The sequence below is a fragment of the Cucumis melo genome, chromosome 8 (assembly GCF_025177605.1).
Source record: "Cucumis melo cultivar AY chromosome 8, USDA_Cmelo_AY_1.0, whole genome shotgun sequence".
NCBI classification, from domain to species: Eukaryota; Viridiplantae; Streptophyta; class Magnoliopsida; order Cucurbitales; family Cucurbitaceae; genus Cucumis; species Cucumis melo.
Window position 1 is genome coordinate 1,351,969 of NC_066864.1, and position 26,100 is coordinate 1,378,068.

At 34.0% G+C, this 26,100-nt stretch overlaps 6 protein-coding genes across 6 annotated transcripts; 4 read left to right on the plus strand and 2 right to left on the minus strand.

The window, feature by feature from the left end:
• Positions 1 to 385: 385 nt before the first annotated feature.
• Positions 386 to 5,381, minus strand: LOC103484421 (MACPF domain-containing protein CAD1). Its single transcript, XM_008441483.3, has 6 exons — positions 4,827 to 5,381; positions 3,675 to 3,913; positions 2,915 to 3,110; positions 2,558 to 2,741; positions 1,673 to 1,827; positions 386 to 1,230 (listed from the first exon to the last, which is right to left on the minus strand). Exons 1-6 carry the CDS (start codon positions 5,127 to 5,129, stop codon positions 586 to 588), a joined length of 1,722 nt encoding a protein of 573 aa, XP_008439705.1. The 5' UTR covers positions 5,130 to 5,381; the 3' UTR covers positions 386 to 585.
• Positions 5,382 to 6,888: 1,507 nt separating this feature from the next.
• Positions 6,889 to 9,509, plus strand: LOC103484422 (seipin-2). The gene is made up of 2 exons (XM_008441484.3): positions 6,889 to 8,066; positions 8,903 to 9,509. Exons 1-2 carry the CDS (start codon positions 6,954 to 6,956, stop codon positions 9,359 to 9,361), a joined length of 1,572 nt encoding a protein of 523 aa, XP_008439706.1. The 5' UTR covers positions 6,889 to 6,953; the 3' UTR covers positions 9,362 to 9,509.
• A 2,029-nt stretch (positions 9,510 to 11,538) lies between these two features.
• On the minus strand, positions 11,539 to 13,582 carry LOC103484424 (aquaporin NIP1-1). The gene is made up of 5 exons (XM_008441485.3): positions 13,229 to 13,582; positions 12,903 to 13,127; positions 12,393 to 12,590; positions 12,236 to 12,297; positions 11,539 to 12,054 (listed from the first exon to the last, which is right to left on the minus strand). The coding sequence occupies exons 1-5, from the start codon at positions 13,352 to 13,354 to the stop codon at positions 11,835 to 11,837; spliced, it is 831 nt and encodes a 276-aa protein (XP_008439707.1). The 5' UTR covers positions 13,355 to 13,582; the 3' UTR covers positions 11,539 to 11,834.
• A 4,825-nt stretch (positions 13,583 to 18,407) lies between these two features.
• LOC103484425 (putative pentatricopeptide repeat-containing protein At3g23330) lies at positions 18,408 to 22,824 on the plus strand. Its single transcript, XM_051088565.1, has 5 exons — positions 18,408 to 21,187; positions 21,779 to 21,886; positions 22,028 to 22,089; positions 22,528 to 22,613; positions 22,701 to 22,824. Exon 1 carries the CDS (start codon positions 18,735 to 18,737, stop codon positions 21,054 to 21,056), a length of 2,322 nt encoding a protein of 773 aa, XP_050944522.1. The 5' UTR covers positions 18,408 to 18,734; the 3' UTR covers positions 21,057 to 21,187; positions 21,779 to 21,886; positions 22,028 to 22,089; positions 22,528 to 22,613; positions 22,701 to 22,824.
• LOC103484426 (uncharacterized protein At4g14342) lies at positions 21,736 to 23,649 on the plus strand. Its single transcript, XM_008441487.3, has 4 exons — positions 21,736 to 21,886; positions 22,528 to 22,613; positions 22,701 to 22,824; positions 23,343 to 23,649. The coding sequence occupies exons 1-4, from the start codon at positions 21,881 to 21,883 to the stop codon at positions 23,388 to 23,390; spliced, it is 264 nt and encodes an 87-aa protein (XP_008439709.1). The 5' UTR covers positions 21,736 to 21,880; the 3' UTR covers positions 23,391 to 23,649.
• Positions 23,650 to 23,999: 350 nt separating this feature from the next.
• LOC103484427 (uncharacterized) lies at positions 24,000 to 25,561 on the plus strand. Its single transcript, XM_008441489.3, has one exon. The coding sequence runs from the start codon at positions 24,552 to 24,554 to the stop codon at positions 25,377 to 25,379; it is 828 nt and encodes a 275-aa protein (XP_008439711.1). The 5' UTR covers positions 24,000 to 24,551; the 3' UTR covers positions 25,380 to 25,561.
• Positions 25,562 to 26,100: the final 539 nt, after the last annotated feature.

Genomic DNA, 26,100 nt, shown 5'->3' on the forward strand with positions numbered 1-26,100 from the left:
TTACAGATACTCTTCTCCTTCCCCTTCGTAATTCCTTTTCTAGTTTATTTTTGACAATTGAAGAACTCTTCCAAGCATGTGGAGGAATATAACTTTTTATTTAGAGATGAGTAATTCAAGTTTTATATCAGTTCAATTATAATCATTTTGACAAAAAGAAATTACTATTGAATGTAATTTTTAAGAAGAGTATTCTATGTCATGACAATATCCTTCATCCATAGAGATTAATGAGTAGGGGCAGATTATCTTAGAGGAGGTTGCTGCTTCCCTTCCAAGTTATAACAGCAAAATCTATGTTCGACCAGAAGTTGAAAAGAGTGATTCTATTCCTATTTGTAATTATCATTTTGCAGCAAAGTCTGCCATCTAATAGGAACGAAAATTTTGATGAATACAACAAGAACATGACTATAAATATAATTAAATGATTGTGACAATCAACATAAGAAAAAAATGGCTACAAACTAAACTAATAAGATGTACAAATGTAGGACGAGAAGAAAAAAGAACACATGAATTCTGTGCAAAAAATGCTCCACTTTCTGTTTATAGTTTGTAAAGGGAAACCCGACCAAGGACGGATCAGTAGTTCAGCAACGAGTATTTGATGCGCAATACTATTTTTCCCTTGTCGACACCGAGCTTTGCCCCCGTAACCAACCAATGACCTGGAATATCCTGGGGTCCCTTGGACATTTCTGTCAAGTCTACTATTTTTGCAAGTTTTCCAGCATTGGTTGAACTGTCTTCCTTTTTATCTTCAGAAGTTCTTGTTCTGGAAGATGATGAGGCACCATCAGATCTCAATGGAGTAGCAGGAGTGGAGGGGCTGTGGTCCCAGACTGATCTTCGAATTGTGCAGCCAGGTACCTTTGAGAATAGAAGTTTTAAATATAGTACGTTTTTGGCACCGAAGTCCCAAACACCGAGCTGCGCTCCAGTCACGATGTGAACACCAGACAAGTCTCCAATGTTGGCTTCTGTGTACTCTATGGGCGCGGTGCTTACATGTGAGAAGTTCTTCCACTTGATGGGTTCAAACCACCTGCTGTCCTGCTCCTCAGGGCCATGCCATTTTGGGGCACCTATGGCAACATGCGAGTCCCAATGAGGTTGGAGAATTTTTGGCAGAGACACCAGATGTTGGAGATGGATAGCGAGTCGGTTCTGTTTACAGCCTTCAAGGTTGAGCCTAAGACCAGTTACAGGTTTACGGCCAACTGTAATCTGCAATAACATGACATGATGGATGAGAGAGTGACATAGAGTTCGTTCTGTTCTTGATATCACAAACTCGATTGATAAGATACACCTTTTGCCAGATTTATTTCTATTATTGTCAGCAACACAAGAGTTTAATACAAAAAGGGGAACCAAACCAAACAAGTATTCCTCAAGACTAAGACAGATGACACATAATTCAGTTAGTTCAGTGGACTCCTTCAAGGACCCGTTTTCAAGACTCAATAACAAAATTACGAAATACAACCATATGCAGGACACTTCTGTAAGTTTTGATTTCGATAAACCATTCTCTTTAACCATGGATGGAAGCAGCTTAAACTCGAATAGTGCAACTATCGTACATCTAACTTCATCAGCAGAACCATCATATTTAACAAGGCCAAACTCAGTTTGAGACTAGTAGACTCATGGAGATGAAGAATACCTGATCAGGGCTAATATAAAGCTTTGGACCCATCAAACTGAACTGAAGTGATGGACACAAGGGCTCTTTCCTTTGCAGGTTAGTTTGTTCAGGAGCCCATGCTCTACCAATTTGAAAATCCAAAAAATACTGCAGATCCTCAATGGGGGGCTTGTCTGTGAGAAAAACAATGACTCAGCAATTTAACTAAATTTTAGGAAAAAAAGAACCAACGTCTTCATATTGAGCAACATTAACTAAAGCCTACAAAATGCACTTTGTTGAATGAAAACTTTATAACCTTCAGAAGCAGGAAGTACAGAAACCAAGTTCGAAGTCATGGTTCTAAGTGATCTGTGAACTCTTTAGGCAAACCTCTAAAGGAACATAAAATTCAAGAGGAGACTCTCATTGCTGACTAATTGTGTTCAAAATTCAGAAAAAATGCCTACAAGATGCACAAGCAAAGATCGTACTCTTTGCAGTGTTTTAGATTGATGGAATGAACTGCATTAGAAAAATTATTATTTTGCCACCATGACTTCTCTTTCTATAAATGTAAAAGAGAGTGGGGGAATTGATAAGTTTGACCCTTTTTTAGCACCTAAAACTCGCTTGAAATTTCTACATTTTTAAGTTAAGAAGGTGATTAATGACTACTACACAACTTATAGCAGATTAATAACAATGCAAATTAGTTTTCAAATTTAATTACAAGAACGCAATGTGATTAGGGTATAGCTCATGAGCAGGACAAGTCATCACCCAACAAGAGAGGAGAAAGATACAAATTAGTTTGTCACTATTACAACACATTTTAGTCCATAGTTACTTCTTTATATGTTAAGAGTAATAGAAATGTTCAGTTCAAAAAAAAATAAAAATAAAAAATAGAAATGTACTTACATTCCAAATATAAGTCAATAGCACGGGCTAAATGCTTCACACCGGGCACTCCTTCAAGCATGGAAACTATAGGGGTAAAGGTCATGTTGATCACATCTGGAGCTGACTTTACGGTCTTTGCCCACTGGGCATGACTCTGAACAAGATCATCACCACCTCTTCTTCTAAAAATTACAGTAACATCCTGCAAGAAACTGGGATCGTGAGTAAAATGTTCAGAGACTCAAACTAATAGAAGCATAGTATCCCATATGCTAAAACAGGTGAAAAATGACGAACGGTTTGCGATGACAACTACTTGAGAGCCTCAAGACATACAGTCCAACTGAACAGTGAACTTGCTTGCTGTCTACTCACCTTATCCTTGTAGCTCAAGGGAGCAGCAGCTGACTGACTTTTTGAGTCAAGAAATCGCTGTTCTCCAACCTCTTTCACATAGTGCTCAATCTCAAACTCTGACAAGGGAGATGACTGGTGCTGCCTGATATATACCACATCTCTTCCACCAATAGTTGCTGATGTAATGATATGCGTCCCAAAATTTTCAATAAAACTGATGAAGCAAAAAAAGTCCCAGTTAAATTATTATCAACTCATCACTATTCATGAAACTTGCAAGCACAGATGCAGGACAGTGACCAACTTGCCTTATTCTCACACCTCTAGAACTTACAGAGTAATTGTCTAACGCACAATGTAACTGACCAATTTGACTACATGAGAGTTGCCTTTATAATAAAGGGGAAAAAGAAACATCACTGTAATCACTTCAAAATATTGGACTACCCACTAATCAATATAAGAGTTGCTTCAAAACATGCTTCATTGGCCACAAGACCATATGCTTCAGGAACAGTGATCATCTGATTTCAAACCATGAAAATTCCAGTTATAAGATCATTTTTCCATAGGCAAGGCAGCCCTACTCAGAGGAGAGTTTTAATGCATATTATTTATATCAGGCATGATGCATTATCTCGTGGCTCAAAATATTAAGGAGCTATGTAGACTATATATTTATCTAGAAGACGAAGTGATGTACTTTAAATTTGATTCCTACCATGAAATGAACTTTGAGCAAAGTACATCTAACCACAGACAACTATAGGTAGCTTACCTAGCCAAGGACACAGGATCCCATGTGTAAGGCACGGCGCGCTTGATATCCTCACGTAAGACTAAGTTTGAGCTTTTCAGTGCAACCTTAAAATGTGGAATATAGTATCCAATCATAGCAAGTGATTTTGTAGCTGCAGCGTCAAGTTGCCAAGAACCACTGAAATTGAACATGGCATTAAAGCTCCCAAGTGGGATATTTCCTGATATACCGGATTTCTGATTGAAGTACTCTGCCATCTGAAATACCAAGAATCAATTGTACATATTTAGCCTTTAAACTAAACTGACAAAAGGGCCTCAATTTAAATAGAGTTTCAAATGGACCTCATTGATTCTAATTAACTAGTTGAAATGAAAAATCAAATGTAAACCAGAAAGCTCGCCGAAAAATAAATCAATGACATGTAGGCATAACTTTTGCCACTCAATAGCAACATCGAGTTGGAAAGTGCCCCTACATTATTCACACAGCTGCTTGACTTAAGGTTACCGTTAGAATTAGTGGGCTTGGTCCAAGGAAGTATTTAACCTAACGTCCTTTCCTTTTTTTATCATAAGCATGTTGTCTATTTATTTTCCCTTTGTATCTTTTGTTAATATGAGAAATTAATAAGAAAGTCAAATTGTGGTTTTTCTCCAAGTACACGGGTTACACGTAACTCGGTGTCTGTTTTTTTTACAGATTTTAATTGTTACTTTTAACTCCATTTCCAGCTAGTCTGAGACCTTATTTGTTCTCTTTTACTGTATTCACAATTGATCAAGTTGCATACTTACAGCTATTTCAAAAATAATTTTCATCCTGTAATGCAATAGTTCTAACTAACTTTTTCCTTCACTAAGCTCTATAAGGGCAGACAACAAGCTCGAGAAAGGAAATGTCAAAATATTAATTAGACAGAATAGAAATCTAAGAACTTAGACACACATAAGAACACCAGAAATCAGACCACGGCATAAAGATTTATAAAACATACACGTGCAGGGAGTTAGTAATGATTCAAGTATCAGATGTAAGGACGCAGGAGAGACAGAGAGAACAAAATTAAATCAATAAGCATTCTGGAAGGCAAATACAACAAGGAACAAAAAAGGGTTAACCATAAGCAAAAAGAAACAAACCCAATTGAAAGAATAGCTCAAAATTCACCTTGTGGAAGCTACAAACAGGGACGTTTTCGGTTGCCCTGGTATCTGAAGAACACTGAACATCATCAGGCACATTGGGAACCACAACTCCATCAGACAAAACAAGATCCCTGGTATGAGCATCATCGAGCTGAACCAGCCTCGACCCAGGTGTTCCTTTGCAGTAAAGAAGACGAATATCAGCAGTAACATCAAAACCACGCCCTAAAGCTCCGATGGAATTACAAAGTGTAGTGGTCAAAGCATCCATGTTTGAAGTAGCTGTGGCGGCGGCGGTTTGATAAGTAGCGCGAGGATCTTTCATTCCTGAAGGAGAAGAATAAGATGCGAAAGAGAAGAAGAAGAAGAAGAAGAACAGAAAAAAGTAAGCTGGCTTTCAATGGAAAATTTCATTACACCCTTGGGAGTTTCAGAAAAAGATGAGAAAAGAAAAAGGTTGGAATTTGATTTGGGTTTGTTTATTTAACCCAATTTTGTAAAAAAAAAAAAAAGATTAAATTATATGATAGTGGTGGGACAGGTTGGACTTTGTCATGGTTGATGTGATTGAGTTTGGGTTGTTCTTGTTCTTGTTCCAACTAAAGGCACAATTTTGACTCTTAATTATTTCAAAAAGAAAAAAACATCAACGCGTTTTTGTGTGTTGTGCCAATTAGAGCAGAATTGAATATGGAGGATTCTGGGTTGACTCTCTTCCTTCCTCTACGTCTTTTTTCTTTTTCTTTTTTCCCCTTTCATTATCTAATTTATTTTGGTTTCAATATATCACGTGATATTAATTTTGTAAAATCTTTTTGCCTCTATAACATTCCATCAAAATCATATTGTCACATAATCATCATATTCATTTATTACTTATTATTAATAATTATGTTGCCCTTTTTTGTTTAGTTAATATTTCAAATATAAAATTAAAAAAAAATATATCTTTAGTGTTCACACACACATCTCAAAATTTCAACTTCTTCGTTCATTTATGTTTGTTTAAACGTTAGAAAGAGATAGCAAAATGAGAAAATTTTCCTCGTTTCAAATTGTTTGAAGAAATTGTTTTTACCAAAATATCTTATTAATTATGATTGGATAGAACAAAGCATATCATAATCGAGTCAACCAAGAGGGATCGTAACGAAAGAAAATTGAAAATGTGAAGTATATTTTTAAAGAGTGTTTCAATTTATTGGCAGCATGTTTGTGTTCTGGATAGTAAATAGATAATAAAAAATAGTTTAAAAACATTTAGTAGTCTTAGGCTGAGATTCTAAATAGTTTGTAAAATGTGTCTTCTTTTATATTTTTATAATTAAAAAAAAAAAAAAAAAAGAACTCATGGAAATAGTTGAGGTTGGGTTAGTGGGCTTTTAATCTATGGGCCCATTTCAACTTTCTTGCAGTGATGGACCACAAAATAATGGCCCACAAGAATCGCTGCATTTAATAATGGAAAAAAAAAAAAAGAAGAAGAAAGAATTACTTTTTTAGTCTATATTATGCATTTAATTAACGATGTGTCGTTTTGTTTGTTAGTTTTCAACATATCCCTCTCTAAAATTTTTAAACTTAAGCTAAAAACATGTATAGATGTTGATGTGCAAAATGACGTGGAAAAAATATATATTTTTTTTCTTCTTTTTCCTCTCATATTTTGTTCTTTCTTCTCCCTCTTCATCCAAATTTTATTAGGGAAGGAACTTTTGAATGTATTATAAAATATTTGGGATCAAAATTGTCCATTTGAACACAATATATTGAATATACATTTTTCAAAATTCAAGGCAAAGAAAGGTATCTTTTTGCAATTTAGTAAATTAACGATGCAATTATATCATAGTGTGATCCTCTACCTCAAATACATAAATAATTGTAAATTATTATTTGTTAAACTAACTCAATTATAAAAATGTTTTAACCGAGATTAGTTGGAATTTTCCTCTCACCCCACGTAATTAATTATTATTATTATTATTATTTATTATTACTCTTATTATTATTTAACTAATTAATTATTATTATTAAATAATGAAATTTGGAGTAAATAAATATATGTATTATAGATTGAGAAAAGGATGAGTTTGAATATTGTAAGAAAGGCGATGTCTTGGTTTTAGATTGCGCAGTTCGATGCATCATGGGAGAGATGGAATCCCACGACACCAAAGATAATGAAGACGACGATGACCTCTTCGACTCCTTCCACGATTTCCCATCGGAGAATTGTTCCCTCGCGGATCAACCTCAACTTTCCACTTCCACTTCCCCCTCCTCCGACTCTTCGCCATTGCCCGAAATCTCATCGGAAAATGTCCCTGCCCCTGTCAATTCATTACGCCGTCGCCCCTCTGTTCGCCGCAGAATCGCAGGCGAGACTCCCACTTCAGATTCCTCTATCAGTTCTCTAACGACTACAATCGACGATTCGGTGAAGAACCCCGAAAGGAAAAGCCCAGAAATTCACTGGGATTTTAACGACGATGGAAATAAACTCGAGGGACCCGAATCTTTATCCGTTCAAGTTAACTCGTGGGCAGGTTCGAGTAGCGTAAATGAAAAGGATACTGAGGCATCGACGGTGACTACAGCGGAGATTAACTCGGAGGTCGAATTGGGCGCTTCGGAGGTGGAATCCAGGGATTCTTCTTCAAGCATTCTTGTGTTGATTGCAGGATTGCTTATCAAAGCAATTGGGGTTCAACTTAGCTTCTTCGTTTACAGTATCTGCTTTCCCCTGTGGTTCTTATACCTTTCTTATACGTTTATTTTCCATCCTTTTCAAACAATTAAGCTCGGGAGAGCGTATGTGAGAGGAAAGTTACTTGGGGTTTGGGAACTTGTTGTTGCTCTGGTTGGTCCCTTGGTATCTGAGCGGCTCAAGGAACGCAAGTCTCTTTGGAAGTATGGAGTCCGCTGTGTGTGGGGTTTGTTATGGTCGTCTTATGTTTGTATCATTTTGTTTGGTCTTTTGATTTCGGCGCTTATCTTTAGTGCGTTTTTAATGAGGTTCTTAGTTCAGGAGCCTATGAAGATGAAAGAAGTGTTAAATTTTGACTACACCAAACCCAGCCCTGAGGCTTTGATGCCAATCTTGCCTAACTCAAATGATCTTTATGGACATAATTGTAAAGATAATGTCTTAAGTGGGAAGACCCAGTATCGGGTTATTCCTCCTCATCATCAATTGCAGGCCATTGTCTCACTAACATTGCCAGAGTCTGAATATAACAGAAATCTTGGGGTCTTTCAGGTATGACTTTATTTCTTTGGTTGGAGTATGCGATTTTAGTTATGGCAAGTATATATAATAACTTTCTTATTGTTGTTATGTTCAGCATTGACCTTCGTGGAAGTTGAATGATGTTATTTTCTCAGGATCAAGAAGTGAACTTGATATAATCACAAAATTACTCGAACGGATAAGATTAGAATTGATAACACAATTCCTTTTTTGCCTGCCCTGTATTATCACTTGAGCATCGTGGACGATGGAGTTTTAAGTTTTTAGTTGAAGAAACTACTAAGAAATTATGCTTCTGCGATGAGGGTCAATGATTTTGTCTAAAGCTTCAACGATTAATTTTGATTGGATAGAGGTTGATATAGGAATAGTAGCCTAATATTTAATGAAATAGGAGCTTCCAAGAACTTGTTGTACACAGCTATGTTGTTCAATCCTTATTTTCTGCATCCTTGCTCCACGAGTAATGATTTATGAATGGAAGTGAAGAAGAGAAGGCCACACTAAAAATAAGTTCAAAACAGAGGATCCCCCTCTACATGTTAAACCTAATATGAGACTACGGACATTAAAGAAAAGCTCATCTAAAGAATTTGCTAATTATCAAGTATTAAAGAATGACGAGGCTGGGTTGGTGAGGGCTTACAGGATCTTGCTAGGATCTAAAAGCTGTACATGAACGTCTATACATTGTTAAATTTAGTTAGTGTTTAATTTATTAATTTGTCTGAAATTTCTCTTTTAATCATTTGTACCATCAATGGATGTAGATACTCTTGCTTAAGTATGTCTGGGTAATGTGTATCATGCGAATCCTTGTGAGATATTTGATGGTTATTTTGCAGGTAAGAGTAGATTTTCTTTCTGTTAGCGGTGACATTCTTGCAAGCTCAAGCCATCCATGCATGTTACAGTTTAAAAGTGAGCCCATTCGCCTTTTACTGACTCTTCTGAAGCTTGCACCTCTTGTTACTGGCTATATATCAGAGTCCCAGACTCTGAGTATTAAGCTTAAAGGTTTCACTGAAGGAAATATACCAACGGCCTGTCTGCGAGTTACAATTGAACAGCGAGCAGAGTTCAATCCTGGTGCTGGTATTCCTGAAATATACAATGCATCTTTAATTCTCGAGTCCGAACTTCCTCTGTTTAAAAGGATTATATGGTACTGGAGGAAGACTATCTATGTATGGATTAGCATGACATCATTTATGATGCAGTTGCTTTTTACACTCGTCTGTTGTAGACCATTAATCCTTCCTAGAATAAGGAGAAGAGATGGATCTGCTAATGCGGAAGATTAGATCAGAACAAGGTCCCTCCGGACATCTATCGAAATGTTCAATCAATAAGAATTTTTTTGCTGATGTATAAAACCAACACCAACATTGTTGGTTGCTCTAAGACCATATGCTACATATTTAGTATGGCCATTCTTTTATTTGTTTATTATTTTTTTTTTTTTTGGGTTGATTCATATGTTCTTGGTTTGAAGCGAATGGGGGTGAGGAGAAGAGAGCGGATCATATTTGTGTTTGTACAGTTTAACTCAGCACGAACAATTTGAATGGTAATGTCTTGTGGTAACCTGTATTAGAATGAATTTATGTCAACTGTTAACCGGACTTTTCACTGTGTATGTGTAATTTTATCAGGGCTTTTCACTTATGTGATTGTAAAAACACTCCCCTCATTCCCAACATATCATTTTTATTTGTTATCATCAGATTATTGTTCGTTTATTATTATTATTATTTTCTTGCAAGAAAACTTGAAATAACTGTGCATTCCTGATGTGGCATTCTTAGTTTTGCTCATGCGTCCCAACACCAATCTAGTGAAATAAAATCCTTGTTCATTTTCATATCTTTTGATAACACAGAAGTAGAACAATTTGGTAACTGGAGACACGTCTACTGTAAATTTTGAAGGCCCTTTTGGTTGGTGGCCCAACGAAATTTCCTTCTCATGGTAGAGAGAAGACAAAAGCTTTACAGAGTGTGCCATAAAAACATTTTAAGACTGGGTTCGTGGATGCGCCTGTAGTTGGTTAGAAGATAGGCCAACTGATTATGCGGATGGAATGTAGTGCTTGTTCATCTTAACTGCTAAATAGTTCTCTTATAGTTTAGTTCTATTTCTGAAGTTCTCAGAAGATGTTAAAATTTAATATCCAACAATCATCACGGCAAGAGTAGCAATTTCACTAATCTGTAAGATAAAGGAATGTAAATTGGTTAATTCTCTCAAATCAAGAAAGCCCCTCCTTTCATTTCGACATGGAAAGTTTGATCGAACCAAATTCCAATTGGAGTGTGAACCTGGAATTGGATTAAACTGTGGGGGAAACGATGAGATAAAGTGAGATTTGGCACCTATCACATGGATTGATTGTCTTACCATCAGAATTAAATAACCATACCCTTTGATTTGAATAATCTATTATTGCTGTCTCTAGCACCTTGTGTCTTACATCTTGTGTGGTTCAAGAATTATAGCAGTGAAAGAGCTTAATGTTTATACGAGTATGATGACTCCATCTTTGCTCAAACTCACCCATCACCTCTGCAAATCAACTATTTCAATCATTCGATCTCGAAATCCCAAGTAAATTCGGAATTGGGTTATAGTTATTATTATAATTATAGCCCTTGGTTTGCTTTCAATATTTTCAGACAAAACCACCTTTTGAATGTAAAGTACAGAGACACAATCGGCTGCAGCGTCATCTTTAAAAACTTTCAGCCATGGATATGGATGAAATAGAATGAGATGAAAAATGGAAGAAAAAGATCCAAGCCTAAGCCAGTAGCAGATTCCTAAAATTGTTTATGGTTGATCTTCCCTTTACAATCTTGGCATTCCAGGTACGTTTGGACTTAATTTTCACTTGAATTTAGTATCTACTGGAACTTCTTGTTTGTTATCGGTTTTCATTTTTATTATTTTTGAAGTTTTAAAGCTGCCAAATCGGATTCATGGCCTTCAAGAATGTCGTTTCATTAGAGTATGTTTTAAAACTGGATAAAATTAAACCATACAACCCTTTTTTGTATATTATGCTTTCAATTTCAGCCAATCGAAACATCAACTTGATTGTATGTTGCATTTTTAAGATAGTTCATGAGAATAAATATCCGTTGGTATTTTGATAAAAATGAGGTGGCAGTTTACTTGGTAACCAGATTGTATTTTCTGTATGAGGTGGAAAATATATATCACTTTACGCATTTTTTTCGGAAGTTGATATTTGACTAAAAATTCAAATATTTACTTAAAAACGACGAAAGTCATAGCCAAGAAAAACACAATTTTCAAAAACAAACTAAAAATCAAGGAGTCATTAAATCGAGTTTCTTTTTCTGTCAGGTTTTTTTAAAAAAAGAAATTACTTGTCTTTCTCGAGTCATGGTTTGTTTGGCTTATTCATCTTTTAAGTAAACAGAAGAAAAGTAAATTATGCATCCATTAACGAACAGGATTCATGTGAACTAGCAGGCAGCCATCAAGAAGTTTGGACTTATCCTTATCCATATGTAGTTTATTCTTAGTTTTACTCGTGATTCCCGACATTAACCTAGTTTCATGTGAAGTAAGGACGTTGTTCGTGTCCATGTTTTTTGGATAAACTAAGACTAAAACTATAACAATTTGAGTAATGCCATCTTCTTTAACTATGCAATACAAAACAAAAAGAAAAATGCTCTTAATTTGCTATAACCCCACTTAGAAAAATTTCATCTTTATGAATTAGAAAGTGAGAAAGACAAAAGCTCCTCAAGATGAACCTCTGCGACTTTGTCCTTTGAGAAAAGAAGCACTTTTAGTGATCTCTCGTAGAGGCTTGTCAGTGAACCTGATTGTATTGTAAACCAAAGCACCTGTAATTGCACCAAAAATGGGAGCTACAATGTATATCCATAACCCTTTGAATTGCCTTGATACTATAGCAGGTCCCAAACTTCTGGCTGGATTCATGGATGCTCCTGTAATTGGCCTGAAAAAACAGGATCTTTCATTAATTTTCATCTTAGACTCCTTCTGTTTCAAGCTAAAGAGATTGGATTGAATTTTCATTGACGAAGTTCAACTACTTTTATTATAAAACAATATCCCTCGATAATATCGCCAAAATAGTTTTCTTCTACTTTGAAAATAATATTCAAATTTAATAATACCCTGCAAACATAACGTTGAGAAGAACAGTAGCACCAACAGCAAGTCCAGCAAGTTCACCAATCTATACATAAAGATCAATGAACATAAATTGATTATTAGTATAAGTAAGATTCTAGTGAAATTTAGAGTTAAATCATAAAGAGAGGATGAACTAACAGCTCTGTTGTCAGTGGCAACACCAGACACTACAAACATGAGATAAAATGTGATGATGAATTCAATCACAAAGGTTTGCAAATATGAATCACTTGGGAGTGTCCCTGAAAAGTGATCTTCGTGTCCATTAAATATTAGCCTAAGTGTCCCAGCTGCCAATGTTGATCCAAGAACTTGAGACATCACATAAGCTGGCACCTGTAACAAAAATTTGAATTGTTTTTGAATCAGAATCAAATCAGTTATCAGTACACCTCACTTTGTCTTATCTGATTAGGAATCGTTAATTAATGAAAACAATCGAGTTTGGTGAAAAAAAAAAATTAGAGGGACTCTAACAAGCACAACAGTGGATTCCCACCAAAAATGGAAAGAAAAAAAAACTTGGTTTTTCTTGTTTTAGAGGTTAATTGAATCTTGGGGTTCAAGAATTTTACTAAACCAAAGAAGACTAGACCCTTTTGAAGCAAGAAAAAAATGGATATTAGCAGAGTAGTTGGTTTGGTTTACCTGTTTCCATGGAAATCTCTTGGTAGTGGCAAAGGCTATGGTAACAGCAGGGTTGAAATGAGCACCAGATATATGACCAACAGAATAAACCATCACCATTACAACCAAACCCCAAACAATTGAAATCCCTGGGAAAGTGATGACTTTGTCTTTGCTCAAATTCACAACCACTGATGCCCCACCAGCAAAAATCAAGAAATATGTCCCCACAATCTCAGCAATCAACTATTTCCACACCAAAAACAAAGAACAAATTCAGTCAATCAATCACATAAACAAAGCTTGAAATGGGATTTTGGCATAATATGCAATGGATCAGGGAAAACCTTTTGAATGAAAGATACAGAAACCCATTCAGCTGCTACTTCTCTGCTGGTGATGGCGGTGGATTCATCTTTGATGTTCAAAGAAACAGAATGATGTCCATTGCTTGATCCTGAAATCTCAGCCATGAATATGATTGAGTGAAGGAAAAAGCAAACAGAGTTGAGCAAAGACAGTGTAGGATTCTTGAGATTGGTTAGACTTATTTGTGTTTGTTTCACAGAATTGTGCCAAAACCCAGAAGAATAGATGGAATTTATAGAGACCCAAAAAGGGTGAAATCATGAAAAGAGAGAAAAAGAGAGGATTGACCAATGTATATTTGTTTTGTAATGGTTCATAAGGTTACTTTAATATAAAATAGTAATCACTTTGACATTGGAGATATCGTTGAAAATAGTGATGTAATAATAAGAAGAAGATGGGAAGGAAGAGAGATAATTGAAATCTTTCATTGATGGCTGCTTCAACTACCTACCGGATATACAGAGAAGGATATGAATGCATCTTTTTTGTTTGGATAAAAATTTTACCAATTTCTTATATGATGATTTGTATATTTTAATTTAATATTTGATTAGATTTTCCTCTCAAATTTTGGAATATGTTCCCTTTTATTGTTAGATTGAGTTGGCCTAATATCTTATTCCGTTTCATTATAACTTTATTTCAACTTTTCGTTCAAACTAAAATTTCATTTTATCTTAGTATCCGATTCGAACAACTCAATATTTTTTTCATTTTAAGGATTTGTTTAACTAATTATAGGAGTTTGCTAAGAAACAAACAATTCGGTAGCATGAAGTTGAAAAAAGATATATATGAACAAATTTTGAGTTGGATTGATCAGGTCAAAAGAAGAATAAAAGGAAAGTGGTCTTTTAATACAACTCTCTCTTCAAATATTTGTAACATTTTCTTCTCTTGCTCTACATTGTTTTTTTGTCATTTTTAAGTTATTTCTATCTCACTTTAAACGTAAAATTTTTTATGATATGCCTTAATAAGAATTTCTAATTTTACATGTCTCTTAATCTATGCAATTGTTTTTTCAATTAGGAATCCACTCTACACAACAATTAAAGTTAAAATTTATATAAAAATATACCAAGTATGTATTTAGAAGATAATTAAACGGATTAGAGATTTATTGTATATAAAATTAAAAATTCAAAAAATATTTTTATACTTTTAAAGTTTGTGAATTTTTAGATATATATAAATTCCCTCCAACATTCTTTAAAAAACGAAGACAAACAAGAAAATCTAATCTTTTTCTTCATAATTTATAGTGTGAACAAAGGAATTGAAATACTTTCTTACTATAATAAATTTCACCTTATACCATATAAATGAACTTTTCATTATAACTTTTTTGAAAAAACAAACTTTTCATTTCAATTCCTTCTTTCCTCGCATTCATCTTTTATCTTTATCGATTTTTTTCACACGCATTTCTTTATCATATAATCTCCTTTCAAACACACTTTTTTTTTTTTGCACTCTTTTCCATTCTATACGAGTAAAAAGGCAACAAAAATGTAAAGACGTTATCAAAGTAGTCCGAATGAGATTTACAATATTCATGTGAATTATATGCTCCTTGGTTAAGCAAATAAAAAAAAATTCAAATAAATAAATAAATGTATATATATATAAACCTATAAAAAAAATCTTATTTAAAATCAATAATAACTTTTTGATGGCTTCAATTAAACCTAATTAAATCGATTTCATGATTCTAGCTTCAATTAAACTTTAATTGTTCAAACATAATCTACTTCATTAAATTACTCAAATTACGTAACTCTTTAAACACTAATTGGTGCAACTAAAAGTAATAAAAGTTGTGTAGAAAAATTATTGAATAGACTTGGGCAACCCCCATGTGTTTGTGGAGTTTATTTTCCCATTCCCTTTAGGGTTTTCAACTGTCAATTGGGGTTGGCCTAAAGCTCACATTTAATAGCATGTGGGACCAATGTATTGGAGAAAGTTTACATATTAGCTTTTAATCTTATGGTCACATTATGAAATTATAATTTTTCTATATACAAACAAAGGGTAGATTCAATGTGACTTCATAGTTTGTCACTCATTACGTTATTTACTTTATGTAAGGTTAATCTTCATTTCTTTTTATTGCGCACTATTGACAATTTAAGTCTCCATATCATTTATTTTATTGAATTATATCTTATTATTATTATTATTATTAATAATAATAATAATAATACCCACATAGTTGAGCTCTAATGATTGTAATTATGGTGTGTTTGGACTTTTCATTCATCAAGGGATAATACCTAATCAAATAATTATCCAATAAAACGTTTTTTTTTATTATAATAAATGAGTTTCTTCTAAAAAATTGTTTCAAATTCAATTAGTATAAAATGTAAACAAATTTTTTAATGATTCGAAATTTGAATTTATCTTAAAAGATCATTTAAGTTTTTAATTTTTGTTTACAAAGAATGTTATTGTTTAAATTTTTTTTTCCAAAGAGGATTATGAGGTTATCTTCAGAAAAGGAAAAAAGAGTTAAAAAAATTACCAATTTCAATGCGCATGCAAAATCCAACCTCCCATTATTTTGATTATTCTTCAAACATATCCCAACCCCACAATTAATATATCGAAGAAATTGGAATGTTTCTTTCTTTTTCCTTTTTTGCAGTACACATATTATTTGGAATAATTACTGACATTGGATGATAATTTTGTGTCGACCAAACAATACGTTCCATGGCTAAGTTGAATTCATATTTATAGCATTACTATTTTAATTGAAAGTTTTAGAAAACTATGTTATATTGAATTCTCTAAGCATGAAGACGTCTCGCTGAATTTGTAATAATATGTGATTTGTTTCTCGATTCTCAATTTGTTTATGTTTGTTTTTTTTTTAATTTATTTATTCCATAACAAATCTCCAATAAAACAGAAAAAAAAAGGTAAGAAATCAAATTATTATCGAATAAAGTTGGAGCAAAACAATATTTATATTTGAAAAGCAAAAGGTTAATTTGTAGGAATACTGTGGAAAAAGTTGTGGAGAAATGTTCTATCTTTGTATATTCAATTCATGAGGCAACGTTCCTTTTTAGGGTTTCAAAGAATGATGAATATAATAGAAAAGGAAATTACAAAATCATATATATATATATATAATACAGATTACCTAAATATGGAGATGAAATTAATTAATAAAATTATGTTAAACAAATTTGTAATAAGTTGACATGCATGTCTCAATCTCCCTAAACCCCAGGTGATCCTATATTTGTTTTTATATAATAACTTATTTAAGTTGGGGTCAATCTCAATGACTTAAATTAATAGTGTTTATTTAATTTAAGCAAACTAGTTTAGCAAAGAAACCCAGAACCAATAAAATATATGTATATATACTCAAATTATTGTTAAAAATTTTAATATGTTGTATGATGTGTAATGACTTTCTGTTATTCTTTTTTGGTCTTAAAATTGTAAAATAATATCTTACTATTACACTTAATTTCTGCACATCACATTCTTGAATATCTAAAAAAGAATAATATATTCTTTTCATAACATTTCAACGTGCTACATTATATAGTTATAGGACAAAGTACATTTTGATTTGCATATGATATTAAGATCAAATTTGCATGTTAATTATTAAGATATTTAGACTTGGTCAAGATACTCGTGATTGCTTTAGTAGTTGTGAGGAATCTACTATTTATTCATTATATATGACACCGTTCACATGGATTTTTGCCAAAGTGCTTTATCTCTACTATATATGTATGTGTGAAAAGAGAAATTTTGTGAAAAAAAAAAAGAAAGATGAAAATTTGACTTTTTAAATTTTATTTATTTTATTGAATTTATTATTATAAATTTGTAGTGGAAGACTTGGTTTGCTTTACTTTGATGGGGATCCCATGATTCATGGAGATCATTTGATATATTTTTTTTTTCTTTTCTTTTCCTAATTTAAGTATTAATAAATAAAATAAATAAAGAATTGAAAATTGGGGTATTAATAAATGGCAGGCAAAGACTTCTGTTCCAACATTGTTCATTTATACTCCAATTAGAAAGTAGTTGTTGTTGCTTGGAATTTAAGTTTATTTTTGTTAATTCACCAGAATTAATTTATGTAGTTTTTACATTCTAATGGATAAAATCGTTTGCTAATTAATGAATATTAAGCAGTGAGGATACACTTTCAACCAATCAATTAATACTGTCAATAACTCCCAACACATAATATACGCTAAACTTTTATTCATGTTTGACTTATATTCGATCATCATTTCAACACTTTGGCTTCTTCAATTATGTTTCAATATTTTGTTTTCAAAAATTAAACAACATATGATATTATTTTTTATCTTTTGTTATTAATGGTTAAAAAAAATAAAAAATTGAAAGCTAAAAAGAAAAAGTAACTTTTCAAGATGTTTTTATTTTTTAAATTTCGTAAAAGTTTAATTATTTTACAAGTCGTGTTAAGAAAATGAGAATAAATTTCAAAAACTTAAAACCAAGAACGAAAAATGAAATGATTATCCGAAGAAAGTTTTGTATTTAAGAAAAGAAGAAAAGAAATCTATAATTACTTTTTTTTTTTTTACTGTTTATTAAGAAAAACTAAATTTTTACATGATATTGTTTTAGACTTTAAATTCTTACTTTAATCGTATTGGACGCAAGATAAGTATTGCCAACTTTACACTGGGCTGAGTAATAAATATGTTAGAAAATCAAATATCATTGAGAAAACTAAAAAAAAAAAAAAAAGAGAGAGATATTCTAGCCAAAATAAAATTTTGGAAAACCTTTTCTTTAAGAAAAAGAGAGAGATAAATAAAAGGATAATTATTTTTAATAAAAAAGTTTGGATAGAAAAAGTTTTGAGGAAATATATTTGATTTTCAAAGAGAAATCAGATATAGTTAAATACAAAGATATACATACATGTGTGTGAAGAACATTGACACACAGTTGAAAGTTGAGTATGAATTTAACACAACAAATAAATCTAGATATCATAGAGATGGTTGTTGTTGTTGGTGCGGTGATCATCATAACTTTTGTAACGTTGTAGTCTCAGCATGGTGTATGAAGAAAGAAAAAAGCGAAAATGATGCGGCAAGAGGAAATGTATTAGACCAAATGAGAGAAAAAATGAATCTCTAATTGAGAGAGCTCTCCAAGGATACAATTTTCTATATATAATTAAGATCTAAAGAACTTTATATTAAATGTTTAATGTCGCTTTTTATAACTAACTTATTATTCTCATCATAAATCTGAAAAAAGAATGAAAAAAAAAAAACCCCACAATATTAGTTGTAGCAATGGTGATAAAAGATTTGAAGGAAAGACAGATTCTCACGAACGTCGAAGTAAAACTTATACTGCAACACACAAACACGCACAAGGGTGTTTGTTTTTGGATGAAAAGGCAATAGATGCCAACTGAGGAAGCTCTTGTTGCTGTACAACTTCGCTATGAGGAGTCCGACTTCAACTGAAGCTTTGGTAAATTCTCTCCTTAGGAATCCCCTATCCATCAAATCCAGATCACAAGCTCAACAACTCCACGCCCAGGTTCTCAAATTTCAAGCTTCATCTCTTTGCAATCTCTCCCTCCTTCTATCCATCTACTCTCACATTAATCTTCTCCACGATTCACTTCGTCTTTTCAACACCCTTCATTTCCCTCCTGCTCTTGCTTGGAAATCTGTCATCCGTTGCTACACTTCTCATGGCCTTCCTCATAAGTCCTTGGGTTCTTTTATTGGAATGTTGGCCTCTGGGCTATACCCAGATCACAATGTATTCCCTTCTGTTCTAAAAGCTTGTGCAATGCTTATGGATTTGAATTTGGGGGAGTCTCTTCATGGGTACATCATAAGGGTAGGTTTGGATTTTGATTTGTATACTGGTAATGCGTTGATGAATATGTATTCGAAACTGCGGTTTCTGAAGAAGAGTGGAAGGCAGAGACTTGGTGCGAGTCAAGTGCTCGATGAAATGACTGAAAGAACACGAAGTGTTAGAACTGCCTCTGTCTTAGTTGGTAATCAGGGGAGGAAAGTAAGTGACATTGAAGCATTTAATTATGACGTTTCTTGCAGAAGCAGGGAATTTGAAGCCCAAGTTCTTGAAATAGACTACAAACCGAGAAGTGAATATAGGGAAATGGAAGCTTGCAATCTTGGGCAACAAATCAAAGATATTTCTCATTCCATGAGTGTGGATAGCGTCAGAAAGATCTTTGAGATGATGCCTGAAAAGGATCTTGTCTCATGGAACACAATAATTGCTGGAAATGCTCGGAATGGTTTATATGGAGAAACTTTAACGATGGTTAGAGAGATGGGTGGTGCTAATTTGAAGCCTGATTCCTTTACTTTGTCTAGTGTGCTTCCTCTTATTGCAGAGAATGTAGATATTAGTAAAGGAAAAGAGATCCATGGATGTTCCATAAGACAGGGTCTTGATGCAGAAGTATATGTTGCAAGCAGCTTAATTGATATGTATGCAAAGTGCACACGAGTAGTGGATTCCTATCGTGTATTTACTCTCTTGACTGAACGTGATGGGATTTCATGGAATTCTATCATTGCAGGGTGTGTGCAGAATGGTCTGTTTGATGAAGGTCTAAAATTTTTTCGCCAAATGTTAATGGCTAAAATCAAGCCCAAGAGTTATTCCTTCTCAAGTATTATGCCAGCTTGCGCTCACTTGACAACATTGCATCTAGGAAAGCAGCTCCATGGATACATCACAAGGAATGGCTTTGATGAAAACATATTCATAGCAAGTTCGCTTGTGGACATGTATGCCAAATGCGGAAACATTAGGACGGCCAGGCAGATCTTTGATAGGATGAGGTTGCGGGACATGGTATCCTGGACTGCCATGATTATGGGATGTGCTTTGCACGGTCACGCCCTTGATGCTATTGAATTATTTGAACAAATGAAAACAGAAGGAATAGAACCAAATTATGTAGCTTTCATGGCTGTATTAACAGCCTGTAGCCATGCCGGATTAGTTGATGAAGCTTGGAAATACTTTAATAGCATGACACTAGATTTCGGGATTGCTCCAGGAGTGGAACACTACGCTGCTGTTTCAGATCTCCTTGGACGAGCTGGGAGGTTGGAGGAAGCTTATGACTTTATCTGTGGGATGCCTATAGGACCAACTGGGAGTGTATGGGCCACATTGCTGTCTGCTTGTCGAGTTCACAAAAACGTTGACATGGCCGAAAAGGTAGCTAATAGAATTCTTGAAGTCGATCCCAAGAATACAGGAGCTTATATATTACTAGCAAACATATATTCTGCTGCAAGGAGATGGAAAGAGGCAGCAAAATGGAGAGCTTCATTGAGGCGCACAGGCATAAGAAAGACGCCAGCCTGCAGCTGGATTGAAGTTAGAAACAAGGTATATGCTTTCATGGCTGGAGATGAATCTCATCCTTGTTATGAGAAAATAAGAGAAGCCATGGAAGTCCTGATGGAGCTGATGGAAAAAGAGGGTTATGTGCCAGATACAAGTGAGGTTCATCATGATGTGGAAGAAGAGCAAAAGAAATACTTGGTTTGCAGCCATAGTGAGCGGCTTGCCATTGTGTTTGGTATTATCAACACACCAGCCGGGACGACAATTCGTGTGACAAAGAACCTCCGTGTGTGTACCGACTGTCACACCGCAACAAAGTTCATTTCAAAGATAGTTGGGAGGGAGATAGTTGTGAGGGATAACAGTCGATTTCACCATTTCAAGAATGGAACGTGTTCTTGTGGAGATTACTGGTGATAATAGTGAGAGTTTTCTCACATGTGTTCAGTTTTAAACTAATGCAAGTTGGATCATTGTCCAAAGTTCTTCTGGGCCTTGCTATTGGAAAGTTTTCGAAGATGAGTGCAGTAACCGTTGGATAAGAGAAGGTAGGAGGAAGCATCAAACTATTTGCTAATAGAAGACTTGGAATTTCATTCATAACATCACAAAAGAAAAGAAAAGAAAAGAAAAAAGATGGGTCTCACTTGTGGGTAAAACCTTAAAAATCATGTACAAAAATGATTAGTGAGAATTTACTAATTTATACACAAAACCATAAGAATCAAATTAAAATTCCCTTGTGCTGTGCTCAAATGATTTTTCTTTTGTGTTTTATAGCCCCTGTGGGGTTTTTTATATTTCAGTTTTTTTTAAAGGCTGTATAACACAAAAAAAAAAAAAAAAAAAAAAAAAATCAACTCTATTTTTACAAATAATTTCTACAAAACTTACTTTCTTTTTGCAAATTGTTTTAAAAATCATTCTAAAATAAAGAAATAAATATAATAATAATTAATAATTATCTTATATTATATTAAAAACTAATCAATAAATCAATAAATCAATAAATCTTGTCCTTTTCTTTTGTTAAAGTAGATAAAATAATCATAATATATTGTTATTAAAAAAACCATATCGACTCTCAAAGTTTTGTTCATCATTTATGCTTTTGGGGTTTGACTAAAAGAAATTGTTAGGGGGTGGGGTTCTTCTTGAAACCCTAGGGAGTGAACTGTGCTGGACCTTTCGCTCGCCTGCCTTCTCTGCTTCGTCGCGCCTATTGCAATTTGCGAGCGAACATGCAGGTACGAACTGAACATACAACCTCTTATTCATTGTTTCCTATACTTTTGTATTCCCAATTTGGGTTGTCTTTCACTTTACTTGAGCAGTAATCAAACAGCTCTGCAAGTGATTCCAATTTATTTCATACTTTTCGATTTCAGCTGATTCAACTCTTAGGAGATGAGTTTATAAATTCACTTCTTGTTGATCTTGTAACCCGTTCGTAAGTATCACTCAACCGTTTCGTTTGGTTGATCGGAGGCCTTCCTCTGTTGTGATAGTCTGAATCCTCAAATTATGGGAGATTAGGATTGTTCTATTTTTCATCACTGGGAATAACTCACCACTTAGCTCACGGAGGAAATAAAAGATGTACTTGTATATTTAGCGTTTGTTTATTTTCAGTTGCTATGTAATCCGGGTTATATCATTCTCCTGCAGCCTGCCAATGGGCTCTGCACGAAGCGAGCAACCAGGAATTATAACAATATTATGTTAAATTCTTAATTACGATTCAGTTGGTCAGTCTCATATGAGGATGTCAAGCCCCTTAATCAGCAATTCATCTTTGAAATTTGAGATTGATGGTGGATTCCTGTCATTGCTTAAATTTTCTTTCATTTGACAGCGCGCTAATGTTGGTTTCTTATATTTGATTCAGGCCAGCGATAGATTTAACATCAATTCCCAGCTTGAGCACCTTCAGGCTAAATATGTGGGAACCGGGCATGCCGACTTAAACAGATTGTTAGTTTTCCACTCCCTCTGAATCTCGATCTTCTATTGGTTTTCGTTTTAGTTTTCATGTCTGAATTCACATCTTTGTGTGTACAGTGAGTGGGCAGTGAACATTCAGCGTGATAGCTATGCATCTTATGTTGGACATTACCCCATTCTAGCGTACTTTGCTGTAGCAGAAAATGAATCTATTGGGAGGGAACGCTATAACTTTATGCAGGTTGATATTTTTTTTTTTTCTTTTTGTTTTCTTATTCATAATTTTCCTAGCGAGCTCCCGCTTCTCTCATTCTTAATTTTTTTTTCTTTTGAAACTTCTTCATTCGGTAGAAAATTATCTTAGATTTGTCTTTGTATCTCCTAGCGTCTATCTTCCTATAGTTGTAGTTAATCTTGTACCTCTGAATGTAATGATCAATACCATCTGCTGCACTACCTTAACTTGCCTTTCTCCCATGAACATAACTTTCAAGTCCTATTTTTATATGATTCCGTGGTAATTGTTCCCTTTATACATTTCTTTCTTTTGTTTTCATCCCATCTATATGTATAAACCATCATTTATGAACTTTCAACGTGAATGATTTTAAGTGCATTCAGTGTGTTCGTATGTATTGCTTTTCAGTTTCGAAATGTGGGGTTAACCCAGCAAAATTTCATCATATTTCCTCTTTGGATGTCATTTTGGACATTATTGGGATACATAAAAATGGTTTGTTTTCCTTTCCCTTTTTGCAGAAAATGTTACTACCCTGCGGCCTTCCTCCAGAAAGAGAAGATGATTGAGATTGTTATCATTAAGTAATTTAAGTTGTAGTTAAGATTGCGAATGATTAGACATTATAGGGTTAATGAATTTCTTCTTTATGAACCAACGATGTGTTTGTATGGTAGGAAGTGTACGATTCATTTTTCCATGTTCCGGTTATGTAAGGTTTACGCATTCCCAGGTACTATTTCCTCGACCTCGTCCTTTTTGTTATAAGAACAAGGTCCATCTCATTCATAGTTTATAAAATTGTTTGTAAACTATAATTACATATAATAGCTGTTGGCCTGAAATAATTAAGAAATGGAAGTTTCCATTAGTTAATTTGTTTGATTGAATGGTGCTCCCACAAACCATAGAGATTTTCGGGATCATTTTCCTCCGATCAAAGCGTTAACAGTGAATAAGCTTTGAGTAATTGAAATGGCCGGAAAGACTTCTTTCCCCACCTTCATTTGTTACTTCGAATTTAAGTTTTTTGTATTCCCCTTTAAATAGAAATAAAGATTCGAATTTAAGCAGTTCAATGAAAATTATTTAATAAAAATAAGGTTAAATACTTAATAACATCTAACAAATTATTTAATTTTTAAGTTTGTGTGACTACTTAAAAAACTTCATGGTATTTAACATTTTTTATTAATAAGTTTCTAATGATTATCAAACAATAGAAGAAATAAATTAATGAAAGACTTTGAAAGTACAAAGCCAATCACGGAGCTAAATAAACAAGAAACAAAGTGATAAAGCTACAATCTAATTAATGTGATATATATTGTTAACTTGAAAAAAGTTAAGACTAAAAATAGCATTACTAAAGTAATATCTTAAACATAACCATAAATGTGAAGAAGAAGTAGAAGAAAGAAGAAAGAAGAAAGAAAAGATAAGAAAGGCATAAAAGGAAGAAGTAATGAGTAGAGGCAGCGACGCTTTTTGTTGCTTTGGTTGTCATTCGTAACTAAGCTGGTTTTATAGTAACGGTCATAATTTTGGTTTTAAATAAAAAGAACCAATTTTAAACTTTAAAAAGTAAAAAAGAGAGAATTGTAAATGTGTAAGCAGTCGACCGTTACACCGAACCTAACGCCAAGGCTATTCCTTCCCTACCCTACTTCTTCCTCCTCCTCTTCAAATTCTCTTCCTCCAACTTCGGTCCTTTCTTCATCATTTCAACCATGGTCTCCAAGATCATCAAAAGATCCCCCACACACCCCTTCCGCCGCCACCGCCGCAAGTCTCCAATCAAGAATGCCTCCTCCGCCGTCGTTGCCACCATCAACCGCTCTCTCTACACCTGCCACCGCCGTCTTCTCAAGATCTTCTCCAAGCTGGCCCGTATCAGCACTCCCAACCGCCACAAAGGCTACAAATCATTGAGAAAAACCTCTTCTTCCTCCTCTTCCTCCTCTGAATCCGACATTGTCCGAACCCTAGTCTTCGACAACCGTCTCCTCCCTCCTCTCATTTCCCCGGCCAAACGGACCGTTCTCCTCGACCTAGACGAAACTCTGGTCCATTCCAAACTCGATCCACCGCCGAAGAAGTTCGATTTCGTAGTTAGGCCGAGAATCGACGGCGAAATACTCAACTTCTACGTGCTGAAACGCCCCGGTGTGGATCAATTTCTTGAAGCCCTAGCGGATAAATTCGAAATCGTGGTGTTCACAGCGGGATTGAAGGAATACGCGTCGCTTGTGTTGAACCATTTGGACAAGAAATCGGTGATTTCACACAGACTGTATCGCGATTCTTGTAAGGAGGTGGATGGGAAATATGTGAAGGATTTGTCTGAAATCGGGAGGGATTTGAGAAGAGTAGTGATTGTGGATGATAATCCAAATGCTTACGTTTATCAACCGGAAAATGCGATTCCGATTCCCTCGTTCGTGGATGATCCGGCGGACATGGAGCTTCGAAAATTGGTAAGGTTCTTTGAGGTATGTGATTGTTACGATGATATGAGAGATGCTGTAAAGCAGTATCTGAGTAGAGAAGAAGTTTGAAATCGGTGAGTTTGTTTGTTTGTTTGTTGTTCATTGAGATGATATTATATGATTATAATCAAATGTTGAACAGTGAGTGTTCAATTTCAAATGAAAAAAAAGCAACTCTTTTTTTTTTTCCCTCTTTGTGTAATTCAAATTCAATCCATAATAACACAATTAACAGTATAAGATTTGGCAGATGAGAAGTTGTTTTGGGTTTCTTGATGATGATGATGGTGAATATGTAATGATCATTTTGTGCAAGTTTTATCAACATTGATTTGATTTTATTTCGAACTTTTTTACATCACACAATTTTAAAGCTATAAAATAGATAAATACATACAAACATTTCAAATTTGTCTTAATTGAAAATGGTTAAAATGTAAAGACAATAAATTTAGGATCTTTTGATCTATAGGAGCTCTAGTTCATATAAAAATATTAAACAGCATTATAATATTTAAGCTAGAAAATTACTGTAAATAACACAACGGTTGAAAATATTTACAAAATATAACAAAGTTTATTTTAGTTTTTTTTTTTATATTTAAAAATAGCCTTTATAAACTATATTATAGGATAAACTTGAAGGATTTGTGTGTGAAAGCTTGTAGTCTTTTAATTAAAGGCTTAATCAATCAATGTATCCTTAGGTTGGCTATTTTGTTTGATACTCTAATATTATTTTTCATCATCATCATTATATTATTATTATTGTTTGATGCTATGATATTAA